The following is a 27,387-nucleotide window of genomic DNA, read 5'->3' on the forward strand; positions in this document are numbered from 1 at the left end:
ATAGTATAGCAAATTGGCACATATGCTGTTAAAACATCCATGACTCCCAGGCCTCAATATCAAGCCTATACAGGAACTCTGATAGAGCTGCCAGATAGCCAGGAATCCCAGGCACTCAGGTAAACATAGAAAACCAAAAAGTAATTAAAAAAAAAAGCTTAAAAAAGAGGACATAGTTCATAAAACTCAGATTACAGGTACCACAGAGGAGAAGCAACAGATGACACATGTTCAACTATATGGTTAAACAAGAAAGTGGCCCATAATGAAGCATCTGGACAGAAGACAATCAAATTAACCCTCCCACAATGCACTGCAGCAGTATTTCCATCTTTAGCCATTAAGTTTTCCACTGAAAAGCTGTCATTTTAGAGGAAAAGGGGCACTTTTCACAACAAGTTGTTTCACGCAAAAACCCAGTTTTCCTGTTAGTAAAAATTTTCTGATCAATTACAAAGTTTGAAGTGCATCACAAAGAATAAGCCTGAAAGTCCTTGAGATAAAACGCCCCAATACCTTGATTTGTTCCAGACAACACTATTGGTAGGAAGCTATCGTAATGCAGAACTTCTGGAGGAAGTGGACACTGATTTCTAACACAGTCAGTGCTGGACAGCACTCGCTCTTTAAATCATCTCATTTGAGGGGGGACTGGTCATTTGGGGACTGCAGTCTTTTATCCTATGGAGCACTCAACTAAGCTGGGTGTAGTCAGTCACGATGCCATATATCACCGTATCCAGCTTTAGTAACTTATCCCTTCTAAAGAACAGTTCTAAATGGAAACATCTTGTCTTCCAGAAGTCCACAGAGGTTCCAGCTGAACAGAGAAGTGCCAATGCAACAGACTCTACCAATTTATCTGTTATCATTTGAATAGAAGCAAAGCAGACTTGACCTTTTTTATTTTCAAATGTGTACAAAATTGAAACTGATCTTGTACAAAATTTTAAAACCATGTATTATTAAAACTTGAAACCATGTAAAAAAAAAAACCAAACCGCTGTAAGAACTGGCTGCTACCCGCCTGTTTCTCTGAATTCCTGTTAACTTGTTTGCATCACTTGGAAAGAGAAAACAGGCTTTCAGCAGAAATCACAAACAGTTTTTGCTGTGACAATGATTACTGTATTCCAGTCACCCAAAAACAGGCAATCAGAAGAGGTAACTAAAATGTCAAAGCCAAATAAAACATTCTTCCACGTTTACTTTAAGAGACCAACTACTCCTAAATACCTGAGCTGAAGTAGGGCAGGGGAAGACCAGTGTTTAGGTGTTTGAGATTGCTTTTTCTAGAGAAGTTGAAATTAACACTAAAAATAGGTCTTGCCAACAAAAGACTTATGTCCACATTGATTCTTCTGACAAGCTGTGGTACTGTACACATTGATCTCTCATAGTCAACCTGGCCAAAAAGCTGGGACAATTAACAAAACCCCAGAGCTTAACCTTCTTTTCTCAAACTCTTGTATATTTCCTATTAGCTTTGTTAAGAAACAGTGGGAATTTTTTGGTAGCAGCCTAAAAGCAGTAAGTAGCAAAAGTAACAAAGTTTATTATAGCACTGTGCTATACTCACACTTCAGACAGCAACAAACAAATATACCGCCACAGCTGTCTAATACACCTGGCTAAAATCAAGCAACTGAGAAGTTGGGTGAACGATGCTACTGCCCCCAAATACTGCATGACTGCCGTAGAACACCTTGAAGAGTAACAGACAGGTTGCATTAAAAGTAATTGTTTCAGTTTCAGGAGGGGCCATTGGTTTTTTTTTTTTTTTTTTTTTTTAAAAAAAACAGCTCCTGTAAAATAATGAAAATAATGAATTAGGACTGAATTCTTAGAGATACCAAGGACCTAGATTTCCAGCACTGGTATAAATACTGACATGTCAAAATTGGGCTGACACATTTAAAAAGTTGGGCCTTCTTAGTGATAGGTGAAAGGATACTACATGACACCTACAATCACAGTTTTAAAAAAATATACACAACTACAAACTTTAAAAATAAATCATTTTACAGAACAGTTTCTATAAAACAGGTGGGATAGATTATGTCTTGCCCCAGAAATCCTCCTTCCTCTTCTGGGCTCGTTCCAGCACCTGAGATGCCAGTGAGCTAGAAGCTGCAGAGCGAGCAGAAATCTGAGACAGCCTGTCATCTGTGGGAAAGCAACAAGGAAAAAATAAATACATAGATTAACTACACATTTTTAAACACTGCTAACATTCATAGACTTTGAAAGTGCAAATATTTTTATATCCTCCATCACAGTGGATGTTAAAATAGTACCACAATACACTTAGTGGCTTTCTAGTTAGATTATTTTCTAATGTGTCAGTTACCAAGTAATAGAATCTAAGATACTAGGTAAGTTTAAGAGAATTATATGCCCAGCTCTTGACAAACTCCAGACTGAGATCTCCTACTCTTATTGGGCAATTCTGAAAGCACTACCCATTTCTCCAACTTCTCTACATTTACATTTCATCAGGAGACCTCAGAAATCATTCCTCTGCCGCTGAACTCTGTCTAGACTAGATTCTGATAATAACATATTTACGAAAGCAACCCACCACTTTAAGCAAGACAGACATCCTCAGAATACCACATGACTAAAATATCAGTCTATGTTGCTGAAAGCACCCTTCTGTGCCAAAAACAGTGTGCCACAAATTGTTTAAAAAATATATGTCTTCTGAAGAAAACAGGAAGTTTAACAGAAAGACAACAACAAATATGCTTTAAAAATGTATTTTTAAAAAGGTCTCTTTTGAATACATTTGGATACATTGGATACATTTAATGTCCACTGAGCTTCTAATATTATGCAGCACTGAGGCTGCATCTCTGGGGAAAAAAAAAAAAAAGAAAAAAGCACAATGCTATACTTCTGCAACATCATTACTAAAATGTTGCCACAGCTCTATCGAGATGGACTCTATGGATAAGGAGCTTACATACACCAATCCTCTTGCAAAGGATAAACAAATTCATACCACCACTTTCCAAAAAACCTTTTCCATCCCCTACCCCCCCAAAAAACAACAAAGACTCCATGACTAAATCCTAACAGGATCTATATTTTGTGAGTGTCGCACTCAACTTTTCAACAACATTTCTAAATCTTTGAAATACAGAGATCCAAACAGCCCGTAATAAGCTTACACACAACACATGCAACGATATTCCCATGTATGAGAAAACTGCTAACTGCACGTCTGCAGACAGACATGTGGTTGGAATAACTCCCAGTTTTGTACGTACACGAACAAATATGGGCATATGAAATATCTGTGAGCTGCCACACTGCGCCTGTTTCTGAACGCTCATATGCCATCATTCAGCTCATAGTAAAAAAAGGCAGTTACAGCACTTAATCTGTGTGGCAAGCTTGTGGGAAGCTGCACAGTACTATAGGATCTTGCATGTTTTAAGTAGATACGCAGATGCTTGGCTGAGCCATCTGCACAACCCACACGTTTTCCAGGCAACTGCAATGACTGAAATAGAGAATCAGCCTGAACCTTGGTTAAAACTGAGGAGCAAACAAGCGTAAAAGGGAGAAGAAAAGACTTTTTGGTTGTTCTGAGGTTTATCTATAAATATCCTGCAGTCAGACATAAGCTCGCACTGCCCATACGCTAAACCCATAAGAAAGACAGGTGACTGCGGCTAGCACAGCCCCACAACAAGTTCAACCTCATATGCCATGCTAAAAAATAACATATATTAGCTCAAGCTAATGAGACTACAGTGCCTTTGCTTGCCTCAGACTACAGAGTTTATTTGTGTCTGCCCACAAAAGGGCCAAGAAGATGTATTTGTGGGCAGTGTGCTTGCTGGCTTCTCCCCTGGAGTAACTTTACTGTAAATAGAGAAAAGGGCCAAAATAGCAATTATAAAAATGGGATGCCTAGTACAGTTCGCAGAAAAACAGGCGTAACCAGGGGAATCATTTTATACTAAATATCTAGTGGTGAAATCTCACAAGCAAAAGATTTATCTTAAGATTTTTAGTACCTTTTAAGTTGCATCTAAAATTACTAGAGACGCAACCTGGGCTGTGATCATTTTGCAGTTTGCTTCTGTTGCTGTCAATATAAAGGCTTAAAAAATGTGCAGGGAGAAAACGATTTCAGGTATGGAGTTGAACAAGTCATATTAACCATACTGAACCACATTGGTTTGTTTAATTTTCAGCCACATTTAATGATTTATTCATATTGGAATACACCTTCAGATTACTGGGATGAACGTTTTTGAATTTCGTTTGATGATATGATGGGGTAGTTACTCATGCAGACACATAAACCAGTATTACTACAGTAGTCAGACACCTCCCACTTTAGTGCAAAATAAAAGTTAAAATTAAACTGTGTGATATATACATGGTATTCATTAACACCTTGGGAAGCAATACCTTCATCATTATAGTTTCTTTCCTGAAGTGGTAACTGGAAAGATCTCATTTTGGGACTCACAACGTTCCCTAAGAAAAAAAAGTCAAAGGTACATTTTTGAATCATTTCAAAATATAGGAAGGATAACAGTTCATTTAAAAAAAAAAAAATCTTAAAATGTTACAACATTATTTCCAAAAACATATAATCTTATAAATAACAAACAGGCCAAAACCTCAGTGAGACTCCTCAACTCTGAGATGAGGTAAAATAAACTTGTTCTATTGGATTCTTCTCAAGACATCTATGGTAGATGATTACATAGTGAACTGCACTCCAAATGCAGAGCTAAAATATAGCACATTCTCTGAATTTCACCAGTTCACTTAACCTGACCACTACCTGTTCCATTATAAAAGGAAAATATACCTCAGCTTAGCTGTTCCTTGTAATACAAGGACCAAGAGTACTGGGACCTCAAGAAGTTGTGCAAAGCCTTTCTGGAATGGAGACTTAAGCATATAAACTTTATTTTGACTAAGGGATGAAGGATTCTTTTATTTATCAGATTTATGGCCCCAATGTATATTAACAACTGTTGTTTAAAACTGTTTTGAAATGGTCCAGCACGAATTCCTCCTCAACAAAGAAGAATAGTCTCAAAAAAAAAAAAAAAATCGGAATGGTTTTTCTGACTTCCCAAAGAATGTTTCAAAGATGACTTTTTTTTATCCCCATATCCTGCAGAAATATTTAAGGAGCTTAGTTCTCAGAAATATGCAGCTCCTGCAAACTAATACTATACTATAAAGGTCCCCAGTTAAACATCACTGAGGGTAACTCCCAGCTGGAAAAGTGTCTGAACATCCAGCTGCAGGCTGAAGAAGAAATATAACTGTTGATGCTACACCAAATTTTTCTCCTCATGAGCAACTGCTTATTGAAATTAATACAGCAAAATTAGACAGCAGACCACTAGAATACAATCATATTAACAGAATCTGATACTAAGAGAGTTGTGCACACTTCCCTGGTAAGACTGAACATACAATAGAAAAAACTTTTGTTTACAAACACATTCTCTGTAGTCACTAAAGCAGCAAGCTCAGCAGTCTCTTGCCCCGAACTTTGCAAGGTAGCCATTCCCGCCCTGTGACCCTTTTAAAACACAGCCAGTTAATACACAAAACCTACCATTATGCTGGAATTCTGGGTCCTTGAGAGTCCCTTGAATACGACGAGAGGGACTCCAATAAGGCATAGAGCGGATTTCGGCTGCCTTCAGCATAGGAGGGGTAGAGGAATGCTCTTGATGTTCTGAAGCAAGAGAAACTCGCTCATCACAAACACTATCACCAGGCCACTGATCCTGGCGTAAGGGCAAAGGATCCAAAGTTCCCAGCCCAGCAGGTGGAGAGGTAAGGAGTGAAACAGCTTCCACTTCCACATCAGGCTAAGACACAATGGGGAGGGGGAAAAAGCAGCTCATACACAGCTACAAATATATTCACACCAGCCTTCTTATACACATCCTCACATATGCAGCAAATGTTGGGTGTGACACTTTCCATGAGGGCATCGGGAAAAAAAAGCATTTAAGGCCTCTGAGACAGCTTTAAGAAAAACTACTCCTAATAAAAAGTTCTTAACATGATCTAAAAGTAATCTAGTCAGGTCAAACTGAAAGGTCATTTTCCCACAGCAAAAAACTGTGAACTCAGATTCAAAATCAAAACAATCACTTTTTCATGTAATTGTCTCTGTGTCTGTTATAAACCTTACTATAGACAATATACATGCAGTGAAATTATAGCCATCTTTACAGAACACAGACTAAACACAACTTCACAGCAATGACATGCTTTTAGGAGGAAGGCAGCTAAACATCCCCTAAATGTTTCTTTTTCCTTTTGCTAACTATGTAAACTTAAAACGAAAAAGAAAAGTAAGCTATGAAACTATTATGGCACATTTACACATCCAGCACATGGGTACCCAACCTATCTTTCTTAAACTCCTCTCAAGTGATAGAATCTGAAGCTATACTCAGTGTCAAGAACAAGCTAAAGTAACATTAAGGGGAGAATCAACAGCTCCCGATGGCAGCTTTTTTACTGGACCCTGAAAAAGTCAACATGGGGCTCATCCAATCTCATTCCAATAGTCTCACTTCTTTGCTTGATTAAAAAAAAAAAAAAAGAAACACTTGGACATCAGCATTTTTTCAATCACAGATGCTGAAAATTTTAGAATAGTAAATGACAACTCATAAAAGAGTTATTAGAAAAATTATCCAAAAATGACTTTAAAAGCACATTCCTAGATTTCATGACGGTGAGTCCCTTTTCTGGCTCACCCGGAAGGATCTTCTTTGTGAAGCTTCTCTTGCACCTTGCTTAGCTGGAGAAGGGTCTGTTCCTAAACCTCTTGTTTTCTGCTGTGGAGATGAAGACTTGGACTTGGGAGGAGACACTAAAACCGCACCTCCTAAAGACAGAAAAATGCTTTATTACATTTAAAAAAATTGTTAAATTAATTCATACATGTATTTTTAGTTCTTGAAGTACTGCTCTGCATTTTAAAAATTCTTTTTTACCAACAGCTGGGGTGGTGAGATCATGATGAGTCCTCTGAGCTCCACCAAGTGCTCTCAGCTTCGGAGTAGGAAGCCTGCCACCTGTCCCCGAGGCTACAGAAGAAGCATCTGATGTAGCCACAGAGGCACTCTCACTGCAAAAATGAGAAACGATTATAACATTAGCTAATGACTTTAGAGTCTTGCATTCAAGCTTTTAGTTTCTAATACACTCCTATGAAGCCTAAGGTAAGTCAGACAGGGCCATAAAACACCAAGAGCCTGGAGCTAAAGCATCTGCCTACAGTGGGGAGTTCTAGATTCCAGTCCCTGTCCCCCAGTTCTTGTAACCTTTATATTGAAACATTAACTGCATAAAATACATAAACAGTCTCAGGTTATAAATTCAGGCTCGCTCTGGGCCTTCAATGCTTTGCTGCACTGTGGCATAGACTCAACAGGAGGCCTGGAAAGAGTCCTCACCCACAGTAACTTTGAATCTGGTTGCTGATAAGACACCTCCGAGGTGGGAATGTGGCTTTAACCCTTTTCAATCAGCGTGGTAGAACTGAAACCAAGTATCCCACATTTAGACAACCGCACTAGCCCCCACGTTATTATATAAATCAGCACCACCACTTCTGTCTCCTTCCTTCAGATGCATTTCAAAAGGAGGTGGTGTCAAGTCCACACTGTGCAAAGAACCCAATCCTATCAGTGCACACTAGACATCTCTGAGGACACCTAGGCAAAGAATGCCTTATCTCTGCATCTCAAAAGGCTTAGATAGCAGGCAGGTCCTGAACTGCTCTACCTAGCCAAGCCCAGAGCAAATCTGGCCAGACACACAACCACATTTTTAGACGGCAAAAAAACTTCAGTGATAATCGCAGACACATATATGAACCAGATCATCTCTGGGGTTAAGCAGAAGCTAAACGAGGTTTTCAAGAGAACGGTTTTCAATGCTGAAGCCCACACTTGTCTCTTTTTTGGGTTTAGCTCTCAACCTTTCTTTGCCTGGGTTCGCACACAGAATATCGTCCCTAAATGAGACTATTACAATTCCTTACCTTAGACAGATGTTGCCACACCAAAGATAAAACACCAAAAGGAATATAAAATTATTAGACACTACAGTAATGAGGGTCAAAGTAATTTAGATTTTTTTTTTATATATATGTGCATGTGCGTGCGTGTGTAAATACACAAACATATCTTCCAAAATACTTGGAAAACTTGCATAGTAAAAAGCCCAACTTTGTAACTAGAAAAAATATGGGTTTTTCAATTACCAAATACAGTACTATGTAATACACTATGCACATACTGAATTGAACTCTTGCTATTTCTAAATACCTCTCCACAGTTTTTCCTACCTGGGCTCAGTAACACACACACTGGTGATTAATGGATGCTAATTATTTTCTTCCATCAAGTCCTGTATCTTTGCCTACAAGTTTGCTTGAGAAAAATAGACACTTACGTACAAGATTACAATGTCCTTTCAATCCTATCAGTCCTACACTGCCAGTTTGAAGTAAATTGTGAACTTTAATTTTCAACGTACTTGGCTGCTGTGTAATCAGTCTGTTCCGAGACGCCTACACTGCAAATTTTAATTTTTTAAAACAATTATAAGAACTCTTTACGCTTTTATACACACTACAGATTCTGTCTTGCAAGCTAAAAATCCAGCATTCTTAAAAATGCATCCAACCCCATCAACCAGCTCAACCCCACAAAATTTGTCATTCCTTATTCTGCTACTAAAAACAAAACTAGTGTCATGCCAAAATTACCACAGTCATGTAAGTGCCCTCATAAATAAAGCTGCTTTAAAAAAAATTAGTTATCCTTTAAACTGTTGAGATGTTAGTGGAAAGAAATTATATATGCTACAAGAATGCTCAGTTTTACCTTTTAATTTTTTTATCCTCAGTGGCATCCTTATCTTCTAACTTCTGAGTCACGACTGCAACCTGCTCGTTTTCTTTTTCTTCCTCTTCTGCTGATGGCCGATTGTCCATTTCTTCAGTACCTTCTTGTTCACCCCAAACTAAACGCCTTTTGACTGGAACAGTCAAAGCATCTGACATGCCCTTCTTCTCAGTGCTGTCCTGGTGCATCTCTTCTCTTGAGTCAGGTTGGTGCAGTACTTTGGAGCACGGTAAAGTCTCTTTTTCAGAAACTCTAGGTAACGGAAAGAAAGCAGTGCTTCACACCACTGATTTGAAGGATATGCATGCGTCTACGTAGAGCACACTCATCCAATTCCATCCTTTGCCAAAAGGATAGCTCAGATATTAAAAAGTGGAATAGTAAGTGTAAGGTATAGTTAAATTTCTGTTGAAGTTTTAACTGACATTAAGCACGATCCATTTTCGAGCCAAATTCTATGAAAAGCTCCCTTTGGATCACTATTCCCAAAAATGGGATGTAAAGTTAGGACTCTATTTCCTATTTAAATGGCCATTGGGATTATCAGAAGTGCTCAAAAGATAAGCAGTCCCAAGCATAGGACTACATTTCTCTGATGGTACAAAATTTTGACAGCCTAGCGGATTAGAAGACTGTCCTTTAGGCACCAAGGTTTTGAAAATCTTAACCTCTTAAACGCTCACAGAAACCAGTCATTTACATGCAAGTTAGCGCAGTCCACAAAAATGAGATCCAAAAAAACCAAACCAGCAAACCAAAATGTTTACACTGTACCTGACACCAGATGTTTTACTGTAATACATAATCTTTTAAGCATGATCTCCCTTGCCCTTATTACAGCTCCAGCCATGCAAATAGATAGATCTTTCCTCCTCACACAAGAAAAGCAGAGTACACAGAGCAGAGTAAGTGGACTGTAGACAGCAGGCAGAGGCAGCCAAGGCATTGCTTTTAAATGTCAGATCTCAGAGGAGGAGATACAATTTTTTCCCCCTTTCTTGGGCAATAGATGTCCATACATTTCACTAAAATACTATCTCTGAATTTTCCTAACTGAAGTAAAAGTTTTAGTATCTACCAATTCTTATGGCTTTCAAAGAAAGGAGAAAACGGCTGTACAGCGTTACAGTTCCTAAGTCTTCATCTCAGATGTAAACAGAGTCTAAGACTCCACCAAAAGGTTACTAATTAAATCTGACAGGAACACTGGGAACATTTGAGAAGGCAAAACACATTTCATGGTATTCCAGTGGAGAGAGAATCTTACTCCCACCTGACTCGGTGATAAATTCCCACAGACTTGATGAAACCAAGATTTCCACACTAAAAACACAGTTGTGGACAATTATGAAGGTTTAATTCTTTCTCTTCTATTCTTTCAGAAGACTTGACCACATCTGGCTTTCAGTTTGAACACGTATCAACTTATACACCACGTATCAACCAATATAATAAAGAGGTATAAGCCTTCATAGGCTCTAGTTCAAAAAACACTACAGATGTCACAGCTAAGCTAAGCCCATGATCAGTTTAGTTCAGTTTCAAAGCCACAGAATAACACAGAATAACAAGCAGGAATGATTACCTTACCCGGCAAGATCTAGCGCTCTGATGTTGTTGCTGATGCCTTCTTCTGAACTGGAACTTGAGGACACATCCCAGAGACTGTTATTATCGGACAGAATCTGATTGAGATGGTATCGGGAGAAGTGTGTTCCCTCTATTCGTTGCCTGTAAGCCTTTGCTCTGGCTCGAAGTTCTTTCACCTGCACATCAACGTTTCTTAAGTTTCTGCGTGTCTCTTTAAAATTCACCAACATGCTATTACAAAGTATTTGCATTAGCTAACGGCAGCTAGAGGAGAAGGGCAAGTTATATATAATACAAGACCACCCACAGCACAAATATTGCATGCTGCAGTAAATGCAACAAAAGGAGAGCAAAAATAACAAAAGTTTCTATTTAGTAAGCATGTTTAAGCTATCAAGCCAAAGCAAAATTGCCAATTACTTACTCAATGAGCACAAAAAGCAGCAATTATGAGTAAGTTTAGTGCTGAATTCTAGTTCTTTATTAGTGTTCAGATACAGCACAGTGCTCCAAACATTAAAACAAAAACTTAGATGCAACCAACCTCCATATACCACATGGAATTTAGGGTGTTTTGAGACGCCTAAGGAGAGGAATACAGAATTATTTTAAATTTCTTCACTTTTCTCTCAACGCTGTATGTTAATATCACCACTGTAACTTCACTTCAGTCTGAGTAATTCATTAAATACTAAAAATCTGTCAACATAGCTCTATGCCGCCTCCCAGAGTTTCAGGAAAAAGCTGTAAAACAAACATCTCAACACTTGTACTTCACCAGCTTTTGCCAAGCTTGAGGAAATGAATTTAGATTTCTAAGCCTTACAGTCAAAAATACATTCATACATATGAATTTATGGCCTATGGGCATGCGTAATGCTGAGTTTGTATGCTGTGAACACTGCAACTGTCTCTTGCTATGCAAATCTTAGTTCAGTGAGGACTTGATGACTACATGATGAGATCTCTCGGTGTTCTGTATTTAAGTCACAATTTCTAAATCATTCCCTCCTTCATCAATCGCTGTATGAATGAAATTGAAAAAAAAAAAAAAAAAAAAGGAAGCCAGTTTTAGTCTTAAAAAATAAAAGTGGCAACTCCTCTCTTTAGACATTACACTGCTAATTTTATACTATCACTTCTATTCCTGAAATTATTTCCACACTCAGTCTTGTGTCCTTCATCTAAACACAATGAAAGTGTAAGAAGAAAAAGCAACAAAAAACTTTACTTCTACTTTTAAATGATCAAAAATAACTTTGTGATACTGTTGTATGAATCCTGGCTCACTAAAAAAAGGTTCACAGGAAATAAGTATTTTTATCAAAGAGCAGGAAAGTAACACTGTCACTTCCTTTAGCACATTTTTATAGCTTGTTTTATTTATTCTTCTTTCATGATAGACTTAGCATAGTTCTTCCTGCAAGGAACAGAGATATGCGGGCCAAATTCTGCTAATCCCACAAAAAGCAACTGAATGCAGCAGATGGAAATCTACTTATAGTGCATCAGCTAATATCTCAGAATTTGACCTATTATACCTATTAAACTTCCAAAGAATAGCCCATTAAAATATATACTTATCATTTTAAGAGTACAGTTTGAAGTTTGAGGTGTAAGTGATTTACCGGATTATTCACTTTAAACAGAAGAATGAAAAATTAATTGTAATAGCCACAACAGAAGGAATATAAACCTCGAGCAATAGGACACTGCAGGGGGAGGAAGAATACCATGTCTCCAGTGAATTGTGAAAAAGTACAAAGGACAACCAGCCTCCTTCAGTGACTCAGCAGGCTGCATTATCTCAGCAGGACACAGGCCCCAGAGAGTCCTACTGTGACTATGAATTGCCCGCATTAATTTTTCAAAAGCATAATTCAAAGACACTTTTTTATTCTACTGTTGAAAAGCAACCCTTAATAATACATTGCAGAGTACAGAAGTAATCACTGTGGCTAAGGTTACACTTAGGATTCTATCACAACCTTCGCCTGTTTGGACTCAGAGCTTCAGAAAGTTTATTTTGGACCCAAAGTTATCTGTGTGCAGGCTCAGCGAAGTGGGTAATCAGTCTGGATCAGTCAGAGCTTATCGTCTATTCGCTTATGCTAAGCGACAGAGGTTCCATAGGCATCTTCAGCAGAGGCGAGTCTCAAAGAGCCATCAGAGGTAGCGGTTGTATACATCTTGGCAGAACACTTCTCTTCACGCCAATGCATTAGTACAGGAACAGGTTTCAAAAACAAACGTAGCGGTAGGAAACTGGTAGAGCAGCCTATACTTTACATAGCCACAGCACCTTTGCTGCTTTGCAATAAAGCCGATTAGCTTCACGCTTTTTCAAGTAAGGCAATCTTTCATTAATCTGTAGCAATATATTTCTCAAAGAAATAAATTCTTTCCTCATGTCTCAACAGTGTCTGAAATACTTTATTCAGCCCTACTCTTTAGCCACACTGGATCCCCTCCTGCAGTCCCTACCTCAGATGAGAACATCAGTGAAATTGAAAAAGATAAAAAAAAAAAAAAAGACAAAAAAAAAAAAACGCCTGGCTAAGAATCATGTCCATCGGGATTTTTTATTCTTGCATTAACAGAGTTTTTAAGAATTAATATTGGCTTTCTTCCAGCATTTCCTGAACACTGGAAAATTCCCAGCTTTAAGGTTACTTTTTGCTTTTACTACACCCACATGAAACTTCCTTTTAAGAAGGAATCCTCAACAACTTATATAGAAATATTAATAAGACAACAGCAACAAAAAACCCTCTACTCAGAGATAATTCCACACAGTAACACATTTATAGGAGCTAAATATTGTTCTTTGTCTACAAGCAGAACAAGTTTCATATGCTCACAGACTAAGCGTGATTCAAAGTCTGAGGCAGGAGAAATTTAGATAATCCTAACTAAAAAAGACTTCTGTATGAAATCATACTAGGATATAATGTACATATATTATATACACATGTTCACATATACATAAGCACATTTGTAATCAATAAAACAATGTCTTTGTTATCATAAATTTAAATTGAAGTTGGCTCCTTCAGGTACCCAGCACAATTCCTTTACTTGGAAGGCCCTAAAAACCCTAACATCTTTTTCCTCTTAAGTTCTTCATGCCTAGTCTCAAGTGACTTCTTTCTAGTTTCCTTTGTAATTCCTTTATCAGCAAGAAAATTTCCATGGAAAAGCCAAACACAGCCAAAACACATATCTACAGTGTGGGAACTTGCTGGTTTCCCGCACACTCTAATTAAATGCCACATCTATTTACCTCCTACGTCTCTCAAGCACATCCCAAAAAGAATCTTGCCTGGTAACGCAGAACACTAGTCCTCCACTTGCAGTTTCCTCATGCTTCCCCTACATTATACCGCAGTGTCTCCCTCCAGTTAGCTGTGCAGCAAACAACATTCCAAGGCAAAAACCCTTCTCCTATGCTTGCCTCCCAGGCAGTCACTCTTGAAGCTGAACACTGCCCACTCAGGTTTTGAATCTTACTGACACAACATCTAGGCTCCAGAAAAAGACCCCACAAGCTAGAAAAATGCTGTGATATTCTACAGAAACATTTTGTGTACTAAAAAAAAAAAAAAAAGCAGGCTGCGAGCAATAATATAGATTATTCTATAGCCTTAGTGATGGCAAGACTACACATATGCACACATCAATATACATCAAAAATATAAATATTGCTTGGTTTTAATCTTCTAATGTCCTCACAGAGCCGTTTTCACAGAATGGGTTATCTGATGAACAAATATGAAAAATCTTATTATGAAACATCACAAACTGATATGCTTGAAGTAAGGGGCCTGTTCCTCATTCAGTTTCTTTCATGTATATTCAATATATATATCTTTTTGCCCAAAATAAAAAATGATTTGCTAAATCAAGTTCAGTGAGAAAACAGAAACTGAATACTACCACACTACTCCTGCCTTTTCCAGGCAACGTTATTTGCAAAAGCCCAGAGCCCAATACCCTACAGCGATCAACTCTAGTTCTGCCTTCCTCATCAGCTCGGTCCTGAATGATGAAGCAACTCACATTTGCCAAGCGTTTGCCACATATTTAGCAGTACACGCTGTCTCAGGAAGGCTCCCTCTATCAGCTGAGAGAAGCCAAAGTCTCCTAGGTGAAATCTGCCAGTTGCAGAACTCTCCCTAGCAATTTGTTAGCACACTACTAAAGGTTTTTATTTTCTTGACTAATTCAGGAAACCATACTCAATAATCCTGCTAAAAAGTCCTATGCTCATCAGGCCATACAGCATTTTCAGAGCTGTGTCAAATGAGTTCCTCTAGAATACAGCACTGAATTATGAGCTAGCAGTTACTGAATAAACTGCAGTAAAACAGATCAGCTGAACCTTACCAGAGAAATTCTATGTTCTGTATGTTTGAACTCAGTTGACTACTTTGAATGGATTCGACTCATGAAGCTTGGCTCACAAGGTGACAAACTGCGTCTGACTGACAAGCTGACACAGAATGAGATATTCCCTTGGAACCTCCCATCATCTAATCTACATTTTGAAAGCTTTTACTTGTAAAAAACTAGCTGACCATCAACACTGGGACTATCTGCTCTCTATTCTAGATGACTCTGAATTGTAAGGGGAAAAGTTCCTCCCTCAGTTTCTAGGCCACATTAATACATTCTTTAAAGCACACTGTGCGTTACACTTTCTTACGATACATTTTACTGCCTTGTCTGAGCTTAATCTCCTTTTTATACTGACCTTTGGGAGCTTAGTCATTAGCATTACAATCTCAAAACTGTATTTTATAAGCACCACAATTCTAAGTTTTTTGCATATGAAATCATTATACCAAGCACATCAAGGCATTAAATTTTTCAGGAATACTCACCTGATTTGGAACGCTATTCCTGATACGAGACCAAGCTCCATCTTTGTACAGATACTGAGCTGGAGACAAAAATTTTGATCTATATTCAGTGTTCATCTTCCTAAGACATCATAAAGAGGAGGGGAAAAAAACAAAGAATAAAGTTTGATATATAGAAGGCTCTTAAAGAGCATGTTTAAAGTTATAGCAACAATCACAAGTGTTCTGGCACCTAAATTCCAGGGCTGAGACTCGAAAAAACACATGCTCATCCCTACCAAGACAACTAGAAAAGCTGCAAAAAGCTCATTCGCAGCTGGTGGCTCTTGAAGTATGTACCCATGTTGGCTTCTCTTCATAGCTCTTCGGTCAGAAGCTTTTGCCCTTACAGCCAAATCAGAACATAACACGCACATAAACTCAATTACTTCAATGCAAAGTGGAGCATCTTAGCTGCTGATGAAGGTGCATTTAAGCAAAAATACTTGATTTTGCACTGACGCATTCAAGACAGAGTAAGCTGAACACAGAACTATGAACTCCGCTGTAAAGGCAGTACAGATCTGACATACGGGTGGGAAGGACTGTTGGGGGCCGGATCATCTGAAACTGCTGAATGAAAAAAAGATTGATTCATTTTCCCTTCTGCCACACACATACATACACAGAGAAATTAACCTAAAGCAGGCAATACATACAATATTACCAGTCAGAACTCTTACTTAAGCACTGACCTGTGGATTTATCAACTTAAATCTGAGCAAGTTTTTATTTTTAATCTTGCTTCAGAACTAACTTTATTTTCTCATATTCAACATAAGCTGAAAAAGTCCTCTCTTTCAGTCCTTCTTCAGATACAGACCGTAAAGCCTAAAGTCAGAGAACGAAACAGATCTTGTAAAAAGAAATGTATCAAGGAAAGAAAACCTCTATACTCAGAACTTTCTTTATGTCCTTTTCTTTGAAATCTGACAGAAGTAGCTCAAAACCTGCGCATCAATCCCAGTCACTCTGTCACAAAAACACACTACGCAATGCAAATTGCATAAGAAGTGCAACTCCTGTCTCTGCATATTGAGAATTTGCACATACTCAGTTATTTGCTTCGAGAACTTCTTGTCTTGTACTGCCACACTGATGGTTTAACAGGCAGAAATCTCTGTCCTTAAACAGGAAAAGTCATAACAAACGATTGAGAATTTTTCCTCCAACTCGCTGCAAAATTACGTCCTATCTACTGTGTCTAGGAACTATGAAAACCAAAGAGATTTTAAACCAAAGGTTTTAATTACACTATACTCATTCACTTTCTCAAAAAGTAATCTTATTTTATAGTATTTGAGTGTGTTTGGGTGTTTATTTTTTAATTATCTCCCAATATCCAAAGGTAATCAGATGTGGTTTAAGTCTCCTCTCCTGTCTTTAATCTAATGCCTTAATATTGCCAGAAAACCATGTGAATGAAAGTAAGTATTGGGAGGTACATGAAGCATGAAGATATCGGAGGTGGATTAGATGTATGCATTCTGAACTTGATCCATTCTGGGCTTCTACGTTTCTGATATATCTCAGATGCGTAGAAAATAGAAACATGAGCTCAATCCCTGCAGCGTAGGAATGTGGCAGAAGTAAAAGATACTTAGACACCCCTCAGTAACAGTCTGATTTCATTTTATTTCCATGCTTGTCACATTACCCTAGATGGGACAGACTTATTTATATTTCCCTTTACCTCTTATGGGATAGAAGGTAGTATGGACTAGAAAAAACAGACATCAACCAAGTACTATCTTCACAATTTTGAGATGTGTGCAGCAAGCAGGAGAGCAGTTTGAAAGGTGACTACAACTTCCAAAGCACTCGCTGAAAGTTCAATAGCAGCACTACATGACTTTAATTTAATTTGTGTTAATTTTATTAACGGTCATATCACTGCATTAGGAGGTTCAACTGAGACAATATGGTTACAAAGCTTCCACTTCCACAGCCCAGAGAAGGGGACAGAAATTAACACCAGGTTCAGAAGTACCCACAGGTAGCTCAATCCCAACACTGACGCAGACACCTCTGCAAGTGGGCAGACATTACATGTGCCCTGTGACTGTAGCATACATCACACGGGTAAAGGTAATCTTCCACCATTCTAAATATTAGGGTACTGTACACCTAATCACTAGGCTAGGTTTTCCTGTATTATACATACCCATGACTTGTATGTAAAGAGAGGGGTTTTTGACTGATATGTTGCTTATTTTTTTGTTTAGGATGTTTCTGTTCTGATTTTTTCCCTTGTTTTGATGCATCTTCTGTTGGCTTTTGAAACGGTTCTTTCCTTTTATTCTAAGGCAAAGATAATTTTAAAAATATCACATTAGCTAACAAACTAAAAAATCCTCACATTCCTTTTGACATGAAACTTTCGCATAAAAGTTAACTTTAAAATTTTAACTGTTAGCATATTCAGTACAAGAAAGAATATTACATTCCTTGGTTAATACAAAAACAAAATGGCAAAATGCCAAAGCTAAGATTCCTAGTGCAACATTCATTTAGTTATATGACCCATTTTGTACACTTTACAAAATGAATTTAACATGAAATACAGAAACAAAAGTTTGTGATACCTGTGCGTTCTAACCTGAGTTGCATAACATTTAATCTGCATATTTCTGCAATTATGAAGGGTCAGATTGATGTGAAAACAAAACAAACCAAAGATTTTCCTTTCCTGCTTATTTTATCCTCTTGGAAAAGTCAAGCATTACTTTCAATTCTGCTGGAGCTCTTTTCAGAATTTTTTGATTTTGGCGTGGGTTTTCACTGTTCTTTTAAAAAAAAAAATTATCTTCAATCTATTTATCAGAGAAGATATATGGATGCACCAAAAAATGTTTTAGACGCTTTCACTGGAAATTCCCTGGTCATGCCTTCTGTTCCTTTTCCGACATTTCATTCTACTAATTCTCTTGGGAAAATAAAACCTGATTTCCAGTATTAAAACCAAACAAATGTTTCCTGGAAAACTCATGCCCCTCAGGTTTTCTTCACATCTGCTAAAAGAAGCAAAAGGGGACATGGTACACGCCATTTTGAGATCAGATTTGAAGTACTGGATGGGTCTAGGTTCTAACTGATAGTGTCCAAGCCTACAATCATCTTTACAGACTTCAAAAGTATCAACGGCTTAAACTGAGCCACATGCACTCCATGTTTAGTAAGGGTTTTGTTTAGGTAACAGTCATACTGAACCCATTGACAGACAGTGGCTGTTTCTGCTTTATCCAGGAAGAAAGATGGGCACTGAAGAGACTCATTCATGTTCCTTCTGCCTGAAGGATAGTAAGCTAACCTGCAAGAATTTAGACAATGCTACACTTAGTAGCTTGCTACAAAAGCAGGCATTCATCCTTCCACCTTGCAAAACGGGTTAGCTGTGATGTACTCTACAGCTTTATTTGTTCTCTCCTATTTTTACAAGGTCTCAGCTTGAAATAATTCCATTTTACTAAATGTATTTGCTAAAATGATGATAACCATGTTTCCTCAAATTCACCTGTGTTTGTCCTAGCCAACAGCAAGACAAGGAAATGCAAGGCTTCAAACAGACAAATGGTGCCTATGTTTTACAAAAGACGCTTTAATGGTTTGAATTGAACAGAGCCTACACAGGTTATACAGTGTGCCATTATAGGCCTGTATTTACCTATCAGTTTATTGAGGCAAAGGGAACTGAACTATAGTCCTGCCTCCATGTCCCTTTAAATCACAACTCTCGTCTGAAAATCAGTTCTAACTATGGCATCTTTCATATAGCAGCACTTCTTTGTTTTTAATTCATACTACGTCTGACTTTTGAGCTATAAAATTTTAAATCTAAGTGGTAGTAAAAGCAAGAGCCCTCCCATAGAGGGCTGCATAGTAAGAGAATACATGGGTACCAGCGAGAACATAAACTGGAAGATTTTGATTTCTGAAATTCTATCCCAATGACTAAAAATAAATTTCAATTTAAAAAAAAAGCTACTCTAAAATTCAGAATCAAATTAAGGTGACAGGAAAAAAACATTTAAAGTGTCTCTGTAAACCGAACATATGTATTACAGAAACCACCGAGAGCAAACAGAGCTCTACAGTGTTATTTTCAGTGTTTTAAAGTAGAACTACTCCCAACCCAGTCCAAAGTCATTAACAACAGCCACAAAATGTAACTAAAAATTACAAAAAAATTCCACCCACGTTACAGGGGGAAAAAAAAAAAAAAAAAAATCAAAATTGCAAAAGTATACCAATCCCTTTCTTTCAGGGGAAATATTTACTTGTTCACAAACCGGAAATTCTTTCTCTTCTGAATCGTTTCTCAGTTGTGGACTCTTAACAGGAGAACCTTTGAAGTTTCTCTCATATTCAGCTTCAGAAGTAATTGCAGGAGATTTAAATGGAGGGACAGACTTACTCGTAGTGTGAACAACCTTTGAATAAAAAAAAAAAAAAAAAAAAAAAAGAGTGTCTGGGGATTTGCTTACCTTAAGACTAAATTTTCAAAATCAGTTAACCAATTCATGCAAATATGCTCACATATGAGAAAAGAATCAGCCATGTGTACAAATACAGCATATGCAAACTAACTCACTTCTAGGAAAAATCAAAGAGAAACTTAATTTCAGAAAAATACACTTTTAAGTGTATTTTTCTAAGTTGGACACAGTTAAACCTACACTCAAATGCTGGTTTTATTGAAGTTTGCAAACAGAGGTTTTATTTATTTGGGGAGACAGTGGGGAATTTTGCAGTTCACTTTTAGATTTGTATACAGGATCCTATTTTTTAAGAATATATGCCATAAAACTTCCATGAAAATTTTGTTTGGCTCTGATATAAGCTCTGGCAGAAAAAATTCGCCATTTCAGATTCTACATTCGTTCTTCTGACATAATACAACGTTCGCAAGCATCAATAATGAGAGTATCAAACTGATTTCCACTACAATCAAATGGAACGCTCTACAAAATTTCCATGAAGTGACATGATGGGACCTGCCTCTTTCTGAAACGGTCCTTTAGCTTCTATGCAACTGTCACGCGTTTCAGAGAGTTTTCCTTGGACAGGGGACTGCTGGGAAACAGGTATCTCAAAGTAAGTCAACCTGCTTGGCATCACAAGAGAAAGACAGGAACGGGATTTTTAGTGATTGATGCTAGTTACCAGCATTTATTACCTTTGAAAGCTCTTACTGAACAAATCTGCTACCTATAGACAAAAATGGAGATAGCACCATCTGTAATAATGCCACTAATGTATGTGCCCCTAGTAAAGAAACAGAAGACAAAATTTTAAAAAATTCTTTTAGAAAAGCATAAACAAAATTTAAAATCCAGGATCCTGCACAAGTGCCTATTTTATACTGTATAATGACCAAAGGCAGGAGAGTTTCCCTGTTTCTCCTGGGGACCTTAATCCTGATGCCACAACTAATAAATTGACAACCCAAAGCAGTCCTACAGTCAGAGTCACTCTTCACAGTCTGACTAGAAAGAGCAGCATTTCCAATTCTACAGAGTCCAAAAAGTCATGAGAAATGCCAAAAGACTATCTTGAAATCAGGAGGCTCCACTTCATTTTTCAATATAAGCAGTTCTCGCAAAAGAAAAAACACAACCGAATAACCATGGAGGTGCATTTTAGGGCCTAGACATGTACGTATAAAAAGATGAAACTTAAGAGTAAGAAACTGCAGTTATCTACAAAAGATCATGAGAATAAAGAGTAAAAACTGAATGATTTTAGTGGCAAAACTTGCCAAAGATACTGGAGACAGAACCTGAACGTTCCCATGTTATTTAGTGTAGAGTCAATCAACATGAAAACGAAGGGGTAATACCAAGTAGGAACTTACAGCTCAAAGTAAACTAGTGCAAACAGAAGAAAACGGCCCTGTTAGAAAGAGCTGAACACAATCTGGGAGAATGACCAATGGTGTCTATAGCCTGGGAGAAGATCGAGTAATCGGACTTGACTACAGTCAGGAATCACAGGAAAATAAACCTAATCATACTGCACTTTTGTATATTAGAAAAAGCATATACGTAACATGCCAGCTTGTGCTACAAAAAACCCAGAACCAACCAACCAAACAATAAGGAAACCTTGGAAAGTAAGCAACTTCCTGATACACAAAACAAGTTGTTCACCTGCTTTTTGCATTCTTTAACGTTACCTGTTCAGCTGCAAGTATTGGAGACTTTTCATGAGGACTCTTCCAAACAAACTGGCTTTGATATTCCGAATTTCTGGGAAAAGTATTTAAAGGTGAAATAGTCATGCCTGCTTTCCTCTGAAGGACTCTGTGAAGCTGACAGCACAGAAACAGCAAACAATTTAACACTGGTTGTTCCCTCGTATTTGTCATCCTTATGATGTTTTCAATGCACATGTTCAAATCGGTTTTGTTTTCTGCTTACATTAATTAAATGAACATAAAGTACATTTTCTCATTATAGCTAACAACATTGAGTAATTTTAAAATTATTGAATAAATTCTGGTTTAACTAAAGTGAATAGAAATGTGTTGCGAAGGGCAAAATTCCTATTGATGTCAGAGGAACCATAATCTGGTCTTAAAAGTAATATTCTCCCAACAGAGAAGCTACAATATAGAAAAACATCAAAATACAGAACTAAAGAGAGAGTGAGACAAAAAACAGTGTTAATAACATTAGTCACAGAAGCTAGCATATGTGTGTTACGTTACTATAAATATCAGATTAGTAACTTTTATACTGGTCAGTAAAAGCAGGGGGGGAACAACCTTTCCTTACCCCATTATCCACTTTTTCTAACTCCTTTTTTGGAAATACAAATGCTTCATTCTGATTTGGTGGAGCTGCAGGTGGTGATCTCTTCATGCTGTTTTCTGGAAGAGCAAGAGCTGTTTCAACCCTAGAATCCACAGAACGTGACCGAGCTTTTGGGGGAAGCCTGGGTCCTTCCGGTGTTTCAATCTTTTCCTGATTCATATCGTTGTTATTGTGGTCTCTGTCCAATTCTGCAGTCCTAAGAGCTTCAGTTTCTATTGGGTCATTCAAATCGCAATCTGCTGTCCATTCAAAGGACTTTGAAATCTGTGGGTGATGGCAGGGTACCCTTCTCTTGGAAATGAACTTTGGTTCTCTTGAGATTCCTAGAAAAGACGTATTAGGTTTAAGAAAAAAAATTCTACTGAAGACATAATTGCTCTATTACAAGAGAAAAATGAAAGTGTATCATACAAGTGATTATTGGAAAAGGTTATTTTCACTGTCTTTGAGCAATGACAAGCTACAAATTAGGGACACCACTGAAATTCTGGCTTCTTTCATATGCATGCTGAAGACCTTTCACTTCCACTAAAGAGAGATGGGAACACGGAACTCCAGCTCCATGTTGGATCAAACCTGATAAGCCAAATATAAGCCACAGAACAGTCTTTTGCAATACAGTGTAGTTGATTCTAAGAATGGAACAAAAAGCGAAAATTAAACACAGCCAGTGCAGAGAATGTGGCTAACACAGACACAGAAAAAAACAACCTGCAGTGATAAAATATGCCACGAACACTTCTCAGCACACGTGCATTAGGTACTTTGCTGCATAGGTTCTCACCTATTTTAATAGGTGAATGACAGACCCCTATGCATCTACTACAGTTCTGAACCATGAAAGAAGACATACGTAAACTGACTTTCACTTTTTAAAAATGTTGCAGAATTGACTTAAAACCCCCTCAGATAACTGATGACTTTTTATGGTGCAAGTATGAAAACGCTTCCAAAATTCTAAAAGGACCATGTACAGAACATAGTATTAGCTTCTTTTAAAGAATTGCTAGTCTCTATACTTATATATGAAAATAAAATTATCCTGCAATTTTAAGAGGAGGAACGAATAACTGAACACAGCTAAAGCAGGATATCATAATACAACTGCATAGTCCTAAACAGCAGACTGACAAGTAAGTGAAGGCCCCTAACCGGCTGAAAGGAACAGTTTCTCAGAGAGGTAAATAAGCTCATGAGAAAGCAGTGTGAAAAGAGAGAATACGCTACAGTGCCAGGCACGTAGACTTTCTGGATGTCTGAACACACATGTTTTGGACGAAACAATTCCAGGGGAGAAACACTGAAAGCATAGCAGAAAGGAACTTGGAGCACCAACATCTACCACCTTTTTGTGGTGGTATCCTAAGTCATTCTTAAAACTGTCAACTATGTGTATCAGTGGCAATCTGTAGAGAGAGCAAAGTCCTGTGAAGCGTCAGAGTGACATTCAAAGATGTACATGGTTAAGACGGCTGGAAAAGAGGTGGGAGAGAAAATGAATGCAAAGTTGTAGGAAAAAAAAATCACCAATTACACAAAAACCCCACAGGTACAATGGTAGGATGAGAAACGACTGTATTGCTAACTCAAGATTTTATTGCAATTCTGGTAATATTTGCTGTTTAGTTTAAAGCTTCACTGCCCCACACGTGTGACTGGAAAACTTACCTTACAATTTTAAAAAGAAGTTGATATGTTTGGAAGTTTGGGTGTTCAGGAACTTGTGGAAGTTATTTTCCTAAACTCATACAGAGAGGTACCCATACCTAGAGCTGTGTGCTAGGGAAAGCAAGGTTAAAGAAATATATTGCACTAGCAGAAGAAAGCAGTAAGTGGAAGGCACTTCGGCAAGATTATTTATTAAAATGACTAATATCTGGATTGAAAACAAACTACTCCCAGGAGTTGGTTCTTAATTACCAGGCCACAATTTAAAACACTTACCATATTCTGGAATGAATGTATTGGATTCTAATTGCATAACTACACTAAACTGTACAATTCTGGTAATGTCTTGTGCTCTACAGTAATTCCTATTCTTCCCTGCTACTTTTCAAAGCACTGCAGTTGTCATCACTCTATGATTTCCTCCATATTGGCCTTTCACCTCAAACGCCACCTCCATCATCTTCTACTTTCCAATCCCACAAACGCCTGCCATAAAGTCTGCAAATCCTAACTCCTAGACGACGGCATTGCAAGCTTTTCTAATGCCCATCGGTTTTTTCCAGCTAGCTGCCCCAGTTAAGTTTTCATAACAGTTTCGCTTTGCATCAAACTTTGCCTCAAATCAGACTCATCTTAAATATGGAGTCACGTGTTTTCACACATCACTGCCAACCCCGTGCCTCCTTCGACGCACCCTGCCTGGGTTAATGCCGCATCTACGCTTCTTGTTTGGAATTTAGTTCACGCTGCATGCCAGAAACCGCATATGCTCCAGGTTTTACACAAATAACGCTAGCAACCACAACGACGCTTCCACGTGCAGCCGCAGGACACGTGGTGTGCAAAAACATGCTCTTCCAAACAGTAACTAGGAACGTGCTTTTAATCGTATATAAATTGCAAACACCGTCGGTTCGCTGCAGCACGCGCTCGGCCACAACAAGCGTCTCTAGGGCTGCCACCGCTCAGGTCACCCCCACCAGAGCCGGCTCGGCACCTCGCCAGGGCCTTACCTAGCTGGTCCGACCGCAGTCCTGCCCACAAGGCCTGCTGCTGCCGGGACGGGCTACAAAACTCCGGCTTCCTCCATTTGAAGTTTCTCTTATATTCACTCAGTCCCTACAGCAAAGAGAGAGAAATCTGTCAAGTGACTGACACGTGTCGCGGTCCCCTCAAGCTGCTGGGGAGAGACCTCCAAGAGGTGAAGCGCTAACAGACTCCACTAAGTTGCAGGCTGCCGCTCACCTTCCAAATCCTGCCAAAATGCAAAAACATCACACAACTGCAGTAACGTTGCACGACGCGCAAAAAAAAAAAAAAAGAAAAAAAAAAAACCCGCACCGTCCCACACACGGGAAAGCATGCACTAAGTTACATTTAAACCGAGCTTTAAGTGAAATAAGCTTTATGACTACATACAGCCTTAACTCTCTGCCTCACACACCCCTCAACCCCTCCCGTCGCTACGAGCCGGAGCGCGGATCTCGCTCTCCCGGGGCACCCCAGCCACAGCCGCGTCCCCCGGCCCCGGGGCTCACCGGGCCGCCGGGCCTGACACACCGCTCGCCCGCCCGGCGCTGCGCAGCCCGCGGCACCGAGCTCGCCCGCCCCCCGCCGCCGCCTCACCCTGAAGCGCACGGGCATGGCGGAGCGCGGCCCGCCGGGCCGCGGCCGCCAACACCGCCGTTCCCCAGGCAAAGCCGCCGGCCCCCGCCCCCGGCCTCCCGCCCCGGCGCCTGCGCGGCGCCGCCCAGCGGGGCGGGGAGCGCCCCGGCCCGCGCTCGGCTGCCGCCGGCGGCAACAGCCTGAGCCTCGCCTCACGGCGCTGCGCTTGGGGCTACGTCGTTTCTCTCCGGCCCCGTCTGCCCTCCCCGCGCTGCCCTCAGCGGCCATGTTGGCCGCTCCAGCCCTGTCTGCCCTCCCTGTGCTGCCCTCGGGGGACATGTCGGCTCCCTCTGGCCCTATCTGCCCTCACAGTGCTGCCCTTGGGGGCCATGTTGGTCGCTCTGGCCCCATCTGCCCTCACAGTGCTGCCCTTGGGGGCCATGTTGGTCGCTAGGGCCCCATCTGCCCTCACAGTGCTGTCCTCGGGAGCCATGCTGGTCACTCCAGCCCCATCTCCCTTCACAGCGCTGCCCTCTGGGGCCACATCAGCTCCCTCTGGCCCCATCTGCTCTCCTGGTGCTGCCCTCAGGGGACATGTCAGTTCCCTCTGGCCCCATCTCCCCTCACAGCACTGCCCTTGGGGGCCATGTTGGTCACTCCAGCCCCATCTGCCCTCGCGGTGCTGCCCTCGGGGGCCATGTCGGCTCCCTCTGGCCCCATCTCCCCTCACAGTGCTGCCCTCGGGGGCCATGGTGCCAGGGCCTGGCTGCTGCCTCCCCTAACGTCCCTGCCGGAGGCTGCAGCCAGAGGGCAGGCTGCAGCTCACCACCAGCCCTGCGGGGTGCACCTTACGGAGCCCCCTCACCCCTTGCCTTCTCAGGGCCCCCAGCTCCCTCCTGGCCCCCCTGGCCTCCCTCAGCCAGGCCCTGGCTTTGCTTGCAATGCTGTCCCCTTCCAGGCTGCTCGGCTAGATCCGAAAACCTTAAGTTAGTGCGCCAGGCACTGAACAACCACAGCTTGTTTTTATTACTGCTGTAAAAAAAGTAGCACAGCCGCCAGCATGAGAAAGCTGAATCTGACCCTCAAGAAGTGTGAAGAGGATCCCGTAGGTATACATTGAGGTCGCAATCTTGAAGTACATTTAGCCGTATGAAAAGCCCTTTCCCCAACCCGTGGGGGGATAGCCGTGCTGTACAGTGGATACGGCGTGTTTCTGGAAGAGCGGCAGGCAAAGGTGTGCAGGCACCAGCGTGTCAATCAATAGCACTGGGTACTCGTATACTAATATAGCACAACAGTAAGAGAATATGGGACTCAGTTAAAAAAAAGTCGTCCCCAGTCTGCCAGTACTATCTTGGTACGAAAATAAGCGTTTAGAGGAAGTAAAAGTAGGTTTCCTTGCCCTTCTGGAGCTTGTAAGAGGATGTGTCAGCTGCCGTTCCTTCTTCACCACCTCAGCCGACCTCTCGGTGCGCCAAGCAGACTCAGAAGACCTTAATCCGTCTTCTTTTTCAAATCTTTCCTCAGGGCTCACTTTTTTGACTAACTTCCCACTGCTAATCTCCATCCTGGCACTATCTCTTTGACTATATTGAATTAAAAAGAGAGAGTGAAAAAAGCAGTACATTAGAGATTTTAAACAAAATGGCTAAGGCAATCAGTTTATACTCTTGCTGCCCTTTGCTGTTGACCCTCCCTATCTTCCCTCTTAGTATGGTCTGCTGCTGTTCACTGATTTGTCTAATTTAGACTAAGCTTCTTGAGGAAGGACTTTGTCATCTACATGTCTGCAAAGTGCCCTGCTAGGCGTGGGAAGAATGATTCAATGCAAGTTCAACTGATTTAACTGGAATTTAGATCAGATCAGACCCCTGTACAAAAGGT

At 39.9% G+C, this 27,387-nt stretch overlaps 1 protein-coding gene across 18 annotated transcripts; it reads right to left on the minus strand.

The window, feature by feature from the left end:
- Positions 1-1,759: 1,759 nt before the first annotated feature.
- Positions 1,760-25,635, minus strand: MDM1 (Mdm1 nuclear protein). Of its 18 annotated transcripts, none has more exons than XM_068935039.1 (15): positions 25,525-25,635; positions 24,912-25,017; positions 22,192-22,553; positions 21,591-21,725; positions 19,705-19,845; positions 17,580-17,716; positions 15,398-15,497; positions 11,059-11,097; positions 10,515-10,690; positions 8,904-9,176; positions 7,005-7,138; positions 6,765-6,895; positions 5,603-5,861; positions 4,429-4,497; positions 1,760-2,166 (listed from the first exon to the last, which is right to left on the minus strand). In XM_068935039.1, exons 1-15 carry the CDS (start codon positions 25,540-25,542, stop codon positions 2,057-2,059), a joined length of 2,190 nt encoding a protein of 729 aa, XP_068791140.1. In that variant the 5' UTR covers positions 25,543-25,635; the 3' UTR covers positions 1,760-2,056. The 18 variants fall into 18 exon arrangements, 16 of the variants coding, with proteins under 16 accessions (XP_068791140.1, XP_068791134.1, XP_068791184.1 ...); XM_068935033.1 differs by having other exon boundaries at positions 19,693-19,845; XM_068935083.1 differs by having other exon boundaries at positions 25,437-25,571.
- Between the last annotated feature and the right edge of the window lie 1,752 nt (positions 25,636-27,387).

The sequence above is a fragment of the Struthio camelus genome, chromosome 1 (assembly GCF_040807025.1).
Source record: "Struthio camelus isolate bStrCam1 chromosome 1, bStrCam1.hap1, whole genome shotgun sequence".
Lineage (NCBI taxonomy): Eukaryota > Metazoa > Chordata > Aves > Struthioniformes > Struthionidae > Struthio > Struthio camelus.